We start from the raw sequence: 7,824 nt of genomic DNA on the forward strand, positions 1-7,824 counted from the left end.
CTGGCAGAAGCGCAAGTAAGGCAAGGCAGGGTGAGGGAGGGAGAAGAAGCGGACGAAAAAATGGGCGCCAATTTTTTGAAAATTTTTTGACCGTTTTTTTTGCTCCGCCGCCATAAATAGTTCGTCCATTTCGCCAGAAGATGGCGCTAAACTTGCTCGACCCAGCGCAGAAATCGCTGAAGAACAGCGCGGGAGACCAGGCCAAATCTGCGCTGGCCAGCGCAGATTTTGGTGCATTTTCTGCGCTGGAAACTGCTCGAATTTGCGCAGCGGGTTTCTTTTCGTCTCGAAAATGAAGCATTTTCATAGTTTAAATGAATATCCACCTACAGGGGGAAGATTCAACTCATAATTTACTAGTTATTCACATCTATAATAACATAGAAATCATTCAAATTTAATATTGAAAAATGTAAACAAACGTCCATGCCAAAACACATACAGTGCATACACATGGATTATGTACACACAATAGTTTAATACGTTTCAATCCTTTATATTTGATGTTATAATTGATTGAAAAGTTTAACAATAATTATTGATAGCTATTTTAAATATTTTGCACGCAATTTTAAGAAGAAAAAGAGACAAACTACGTAAACAAACTTAAAAATGTCCCAAATTGAATTCTATCTACTGTAGCTGTGAAGCGTTTGACAGCCAAGGTACTCACAGCACAGGTGGGTATCGAACATCACAGACAGAATCAACTGACATGTTCGACTCGACGTTTGTCTTGTTTGTTTGTTTGTGTCTGACAGTGCACCTCCATATGATTATATGGGTTTGTTCGTGTCGGATGTCGTGTTCGATTGCTGCTAGAGCGCCGGCTTATATGGGATTTAACAGATAACGTCGAAGGTGCGAATTCGTCGTCCGACGTTATCTGTCAAATCCTATATAAAAAATTACTAGTGCGTTCGGTATCATCGCATCTCATGAAGTACAGACACGGGCCTTTGTTGTCTCTATTGAACTTCTGGTTTTGGTTGCTAGTGATTTCCAAATAGATTTTAATACATTAAGTGATTTGGGAAATGGTTTTATGACTTTTTGGTCAGCATTACGAAACAAATTTGTGATTTTTGGTAGGATAAATGAAAAATCGGTAGTTTTAGGAGGCTCATCTGCGAGTCAGTAGGCATATCAAAAATCGGTTGGAATACAGATTAACGGGGTTTTCTGGTCACTCTGGTTATTTATGCCCTATAATTAGTGTAGATTTTGCACCGGGACTGCTGAACGACGGGGGAATGACAGCTCGCGGCAAACCCCCCGAAGTTTGACATTAGGTCAAAACAAATTCCGAAAGGTGAAAAATGCTGTTCGTGGAGGTAGGTGGCACTCGGTAGGGCAACAACGGAAGAAGTCGAGAAAAAATCGACTGCTGCGCGTCGCGAATAGTGCGTGTGGCTTAGTAAAATGTTTTCTCTCAATTGCAGCACAAGTCGGCGAAATAATGACGGACTCGTTTCCGCTGCATGAGTGCGTCTTTAACGGTGATACCCGTAAGCTATCGCTGCTGCTCCGGACTCACGAAATAGCCGAAAAGGACAAACATGGTAAGTGAAAACTGTACCAATTGCTTCACGTGGATCGGAACGAATCGCAAATTGCTTGTTCCGATGTGCTAGCGGAAGGCGACAAACGGGACGTGATAATCGTATTCATGCATCGATAAGTTTCCTCGCTGAGGGTATCCACGCAACCGCGAAATGGTGCGAGGCAGTGTTACCTGGATTTTATTTTCCTTTCATGTTCCTTTCCTTTGAGGCTACACTCGGGCTGTACACTTGGGGATGATTGAGCATTAGTCAAACCAAAGTGACTGACTTAATCAGTTAATGGAATTCAAGATTGTGCGTCAATTCGTCAATATAGAAACGAATAGCGTTAGTGTACATTTGCGGTAGACTTTAGTGTAGCTTTGCGCTGTAGCATGAGTGAGATAAAACATATTTCGGAAGGAAAATCCACTCACATCAAAAGAGGAAGAGTGAGAGAGTGAGAGAGAGAGAACGAAATCGCGACTCTCGAAATAGTTTTGTTTGTAAATAGTTTACCATGTAAACAGTGGTGCTCCTTTTGAACAATGTATGGTTATCTTACTCGAATGAATCATTCAATTTACTTTTCTTTTCATTTTAGGAAACACTCCACTCCATTTGGCTGTTATGCTGGGAAAGAAAGGTAATTATATCAGCAGGAGCATGTCGTCAACAAATCAGGCACCTCGCTAGTCAGCTCAAATGGCCACTCACATTCATTCGATTGCTTCTAATTTGGTCATTTTTGTGCATCGAAGCTTCCGATAAATTCAATATTACGAAATCAATGTTTAATGACTACAGTGTGTGTGTGTGTGTCTTATGAGGTCTCCAAATTTTGCACCGTTTGTTTAGAAAGTGTGGTGTATTCGAAAGGAGAGTTTACCGAAAGACATTATGCAAGCTACATAACGGCGAACTGCGGTGTAACGAGATGATCTGCACAGTGACACGCTTCAGTGCATTTTCTGCGTGCAGATGAGTGATAACAGTGTCATGTGTATGTGTGTGTGTGGTGTGTGTGTTTGCCCGCACGTTTAAACCGTGCATGGGAGCGACCTTAACAAACTTGATGGAACCATGTTGATCTGCGGCAGGTTTATTGCCAGTGTCTGTTACCGATGAAGCACACCTCATTGATAGTTATTTATCTTTAGTACAATGGCACATACATTCCCTCGAGTTCCTCAGCCTTGCCGGTGCTGATAAAACCATAAGTTTTACCAATACACTCCACCTCTCATCTCGTCTGACGCTTATCAGCCGAGTGTCGCATTCGGTGTCCACTTGAACAGGTGGCTGCTCTTTGCCAGTGGACGAAATCGAAAGAGAAAAACTTTATACTACTCTTTTGGAGAGTAATTTCATTGGAATCGGTTTCTAATTGACTTCCCCCCAGTCCCAGTTAGATAATCAACAATGGTGACAAAGTAATAGAGTAGAAGCACATCGGTTAGCAGAAGTTCGCATCAAACGTTGAGATAAGAAAAATTGGTTTGCCAATACCTACGAACTCCATGAGCCTATATGTTACTCATCCGGAAATTGCAACAAAATGATAGAAAGCCAATCCGTTTTGGGCAAAAGAATTAATTGTAATAGCTTTGAAATCTACTCACGGTGACTGTCGACTTATTTTATAGATATAGATAAAATAGAATCATGATTAAAACGTTTATTTTAATTCCCTCTGATTGTATTCAGATAAGTAATGCATTGAGCTTTTTTCAACATTTCAAACTAATGATTCATCTTTGCCGTAGGCAATTTGATTAGAAATAGAAATTTCTATCATTATTTCTGCACTTGCTATTATCCTAGACGTTCTCATTCCCGGTACACCGGATGACCTCAATGAACATTATTAGTTAGAAGGAAACGACACGAATACCGCCGTTTAATAGTAACCTTGATTTAGCCCTGTTACCTTCCTCGCCTTGCCCTCGGAATTATTGCCGAGTCGCGATACACTGCACTACGGCCGATGGAAAAGATACGGTGAAATAAATGGACGTGGAAGAAAGCCGAGGATTCTTGATTTCCGTTTTTCGCGGCAAACCTTCTTTTTACCCAATCTTTCCTCTTCACTCTAGCATCTTTATTGATTGCGCTCTCGCTGACCTCCATGGCTAGCGGCGGTTCGATGGCTCGTGTTGGTGTGGTCTTTTGAACCAAAGCTTCGCTGTGCGCTGTGGTGTCTTTCATTTGTTTATTTATAGTCACGCAACTGACTACATTCCTGGCTCGAAAGGAAGCAGTCCCTGTCCCTGTGCGGGTTGCGAAAGAAGCTTTCATTTTTGAAGCGACCTTTTTTTCACACTTTTTTCCAATATCGCTACCCAAGCGCATCCTTTTTTAATGTGTTTTTTCTCCCTTCACTGTAGCAGCGATCGTGTAGTAAAATTCGTGCGAAAATATTTATTTTTAAAATATTGATGAGCAGCATAACGAGAAAAGCATAATACTGAAATTCCTCTTATCCGTCTTTTAGACTGAAATACTTTTACGAAAAAAATGAAATGCTGAAAACGCATAATACTGAAATTACTCTTATCCCTCTATTCGATTGAAATGCTTTTTAAGCCGCAAATGGTAATAAAACAACGTTTCTATCGATTCTGGTAAAGTTCATAATAGATGTACATTGTTAAAATCAAATCAGATGAAAAAAATAATTTTATTTATTTTCTTCTTAGTCTTTTACCTTCTGTTTAAACATTTTTACTTTTTACTAGAACAATATATTGTTATCGCGTTTATCTTAGACCACTTTTCTTTTGGTCCTCTTATCATATTTCATTGTACTCGGATTACGCAAAAGAGCAATGAAATTTGGCATGAGAAATCATTGCCCGGCTTAGTTTTAGATAGTTTAACATTGTTTTATTAATTAGTTTTAGTGTATTTATCTACTTTGTTTGCTTATAATTATTAATGTTTTTATTTTATTGTACATCTTTCAGAATGTATCTTCTTATTGCTTGCACATGGCGCACCGGTTAAAGTGAAAAATTCTCAAGGATGGTCACCCCTAGCGGAAGCGATCTCATACGGAGATCGTCAAATAAGTACGTCGTGATTTGAACAGCCCCCCTCGTCTCGGCTTTATCAAAGTTGATGTTTTTAATTTTTTCCGCTTTTCAGTAAGTTCACTGTTGCGCAAATTGAAGCAACAGGCACGCGAACAAATGGAACAACGTCGCCCGAACCTGGTGAAAGCCCTAAAGCAGATGGGTGACTTCTACATGGAGCTCAAGTGGGACTTTCATTCCTGGGTGCCACTTATCTCCCGTATCCTTCCCTCTGACGTGTGCAAAATTCACAAATCCGGCTGTTCGATCCGGCTGGATACGACGCTGGTTGACTTTTCCGATATGCGCTGGGAGCGTGGCGACATCTCGTTCATTTTCAAAGGCGATAACCCTCCAAAGGACTCGTTGACGGCGCTCGACAACGAGTGTCGTTGTTACCAGCACGTGCGACACGAAGAGACCGAGATGGAGATTGAGGATGAGGTCGATATCTTGATGTCGAGCGACATCCTTGCGGCGCAGATGTCAACGAAGGGTATCAGTTTCACGAAAGCACAATCCGGCTGGATCTTTCGCGAGGATCGGCGGGAAACGGTGGCCGGACAGTACGACAGTGATCTCTACACAATAAACGGGCTGACGCTGGAGCAGCGTAAGCGCCGCGAACACTTATCTCGAGACGATCTGCAGAAAAACAAAGCGCTGATGGAGTCACTGACGAAGGGCGGCCAGGGTCAGCAGGGCGGCATCGATCAGAATGGCGAGATCTATCGAAGGGAATCGCTCCAGCCACCGCCGAACTGTGAAGTCACCTGGCAGGATTACGTTTCGGCTGAGCCAGGACAGTATCCAAACTTGGGTCGTGAATTAGTTTATAAGGAATCGAGTAAAAATTTTAAAGCAACAGTAGCTATGGTGAGTAAAACCGTCGGACACCGCTAGATACAGCATGAACGTGTTTTTTATGCGTCCGTATGTTTCTCCCCTTCGTAGAGCAAAGACTTCCCGCTGAGTGTCGACATGCTGCTAAACGTACTGGAAGTAATAGCACCGTTCAAGCACTTCAGCAAGCTGCGGGAATTTGTGACGCTGAAACTGCCCAGCGGCTTCCCGGTGAAGATCGACATCCCCATCCTACCGACGGTGTCGGCCAAGATCACATTTCAAAAGTTCGAGTTCCGGGACGACATTTCGCCCGATCTGTTCGTCATTCCGGAGGACTACAAAGAGGACACGATGAGGTAAACCCGCCAATATCCTTTCCCGCGTTCCATCTAATGCGTTGCTCTCGTTTGTTTTTTCTCTTTCTCGTTCTTCTTCTCGCTCTTTTTCTTGTTTTCTGTGTTTCGTTTTCTGTGTAATCTGTTGTATCACTCCGACTGTCGTCCCTTGCTGAATATTTGCTCTATTTCGATCCTATTTTGTTTTCCGTCCGCGTCCCGATTTTATTTCGCACCAACCTACATCAACGCACGATACACTTGATTTGTCACACACACCTGTGTCTCTCAAAATGCACAACAAACGTACGCCACCAACATTCAACTAAACGATTCACGCCTATATTCATGCCTTCTTGCTGCGAGAGCACACCGTCCACCTGGTAACGGCACCCATGATAACGATAATTAACGCGGCTAGGTTTCTTATTTACTTCATAGATTTCCTGATTTATGACCTTTCGATATCGACCGACTAAATGCGTGCTCGTTGCTGCTAGCTGCCAGCCAACCTGGACAAACCGTACCGCAGCCGCTGGCTCCGCTGCTGTCTGCCTTTGCAGCCGGTCGCGGTGTCCGGGGTGCGAACTATTCGTGTTCAACTCCTCCGCAGCCATTGGGCTCGTGCTTGTCGACGACGATAGGAATGTTGTTCATCACAGCAATGTAGACTCGCCAGGACGGATTGACATGTTGTTCTCTTTACTCTCTAAGCCGCCGGTTTCTGGGTATAATCTACGAATTGGTTTTGAATGATTTGTACCACTGAAGAGAGCAGAGGTTGTCTCCAATCAGGAAAACACTATACTGTGGTGAGGTTGTAAACGTGAAAAGATCGCGGAAAGCGTTCATAGCGTTATAAGAGGACAGTAGAGGAAACGGTATTAAAATTGTTAGAATAGTATTTTATTATCCTACACATGCTGTATTAAAGCGGCGATATGTAGACGTGTGAAGGGGGTACGGTCGTTTGAATGGAAGTTTGTCTTCTAGTAACATTTTCTACCTTTCAAGCCGCTGTTGGATCTCTTTTTATTTGTTAGAAGGAAAAAAAACAATGTAAAAGTCAACAAGACATAAGTAACGTACACATACAGGGCAAAGTTTCACAGGTTTTTTTATATTATGTTTATCTAAATAAATTCCAGCTGACCGATATCTGCAATAGCGAAAAGAGAAGAGATACTAACGATATCATTTGTTGGCAAATGCAGCGAAAACAGAGCAATCGATAAATACTATACTGGAGGATCATTTTGGATTGTTTGCCTACCAACAAGGCGTAAATTGGACGGAAGCAATTAAGAAACAGAAAAGAAGACAATTTTTTGGTGTACGTAGTGGGTAACGAATTTATAATAGCATTTGGCAAACATATAAACTAAACAAACTATACAGAAATGGAATGCAGAACCGCATCGCCCGAACGATACAAACACATTTTACCAAATTTCACTAAATCCAAATACCAATGTCGAAGGAAGGAAAGCAGATGTTTGATAATCGCAAACTTTTGCCGTGTATGGAATCTACCTGGCTCTACCAATCCCATCCATTTGTCTATTATATTATTTAATTCCTGCTAGTATGCGACTTGATGCTGCATGATGCTGCACTGTGTTCACTATTTGGACGCATGTGTGTGTATATGAGTCGGCCAGGATAATGTCGTTCAACCCCATTAGAAAGAGTGTAGATGTAAAACTCTGGTTCGTGGAAGTGTCGTGCATGTTCAATGGTCAAAGGAAACGAGGGAGGGTCGAGAAGGAGTCGAGAATACAAATCATGAACACTTGCTACCAAACGGATATACATACATATGATGTCTCTAAACCAAAATCGGCAATTTGTAAGATGTTTCTTAGATGGACAAACTGTGCGTCGAGTAAAGAAATGGAAAACATGAGGAAGAAGAAAACAAATATGACAAAGAACATTCATTTAAACCATGTTTGTATTGAAGTTGAAAGAAAAAAAAAGAAAATTAATCCCAATCAACCTAATAATCTTCTTTAACGCCATCTT

The 7,824-nt window shown here is 41.8% G+C and overlaps 1 protein-coding gene across 6 annotated transcripts; it reads left to right on the plus strand.

Annotated features, from left to right (window-relative positions):
* Nucleotides 1-1,240: 1,240 nt before the first annotated feature.
* LOC1279372 (ankyrin repeat domain-containing protein 13C) lies at nt 1,241-7,733 on the plus strand. Of its 6 annotated transcripts, none has more exons than XM_061660489.1 (7): nt 1,241-1,334; nt 1,443-1,562; nt 2,149-2,190; nt 4,511-4,615; nt 4,692-5,494; nt 5,573-5,820; nt 6,221-7,733. In XM_061660489.1, exons 2-7 carry the CDS (start codon nt 1,460-1,462, stop codon nt 6,276-6,278), a joined length of 1,359 nt encoding a protein of 452 aa, XP_061516473.1. In that variant the 5' UTR covers nt 1,241-1,334; nt 1,443-1,459; the 3' UTR covers nt 6,279-7,733. The 6 variants fall into 6 exon arrangements, with proteins under 6 accessions (XP_061516473.1, XP_061516476.1, XP_061516474.1 ...); XM_061660492.1 differs by having other exon boundaries at nt 1,243-1,334; nt 6,241-7,733; XM_061660490.1 differs by having other exon boundaries at nt 1,256-1,348.
* Nucleotides 7,734-7,824: the final 91 nt, after the last annotated feature.

This window comes from Anopheles gambiae, chromosome 3 (assembly GCF_943734735.2).
Source record: "Anopheles gambiae chromosome 3, idAnoGambNW_F1_1, whole genome shotgun sequence".
Taxonomy (NCBI): Eukaryota; Metazoa; Arthropoda; class Insecta; order Diptera; family Culicidae; genus Anopheles; species Anopheles gambiae.

Excerpts from the sequence above, each read along its gene's own strand:
- LOC1279372 (XM_061660489.1), top strand. The coding sequence starts at position 1,460 with ATGACGGACTCGTTTCCGCTGCATGAGTGCGTCTTTAACGGTGATACC. Across the intron at positions 2,191-4,510 it reads TGTTATGCTGGGAAAGAAAG|AATGTATCTTCTTATTGCTT; the intron begins GTAATTATATCA and ends TACATCTTTCAG. Across the intron at positions 5,821-6,220 it reads TACAAAGAGGACACGATGAG|GTTTCTTATTTACTTCATAG; the intron begins GTAAACCCGCCA and ends TAACGCGGCTAG.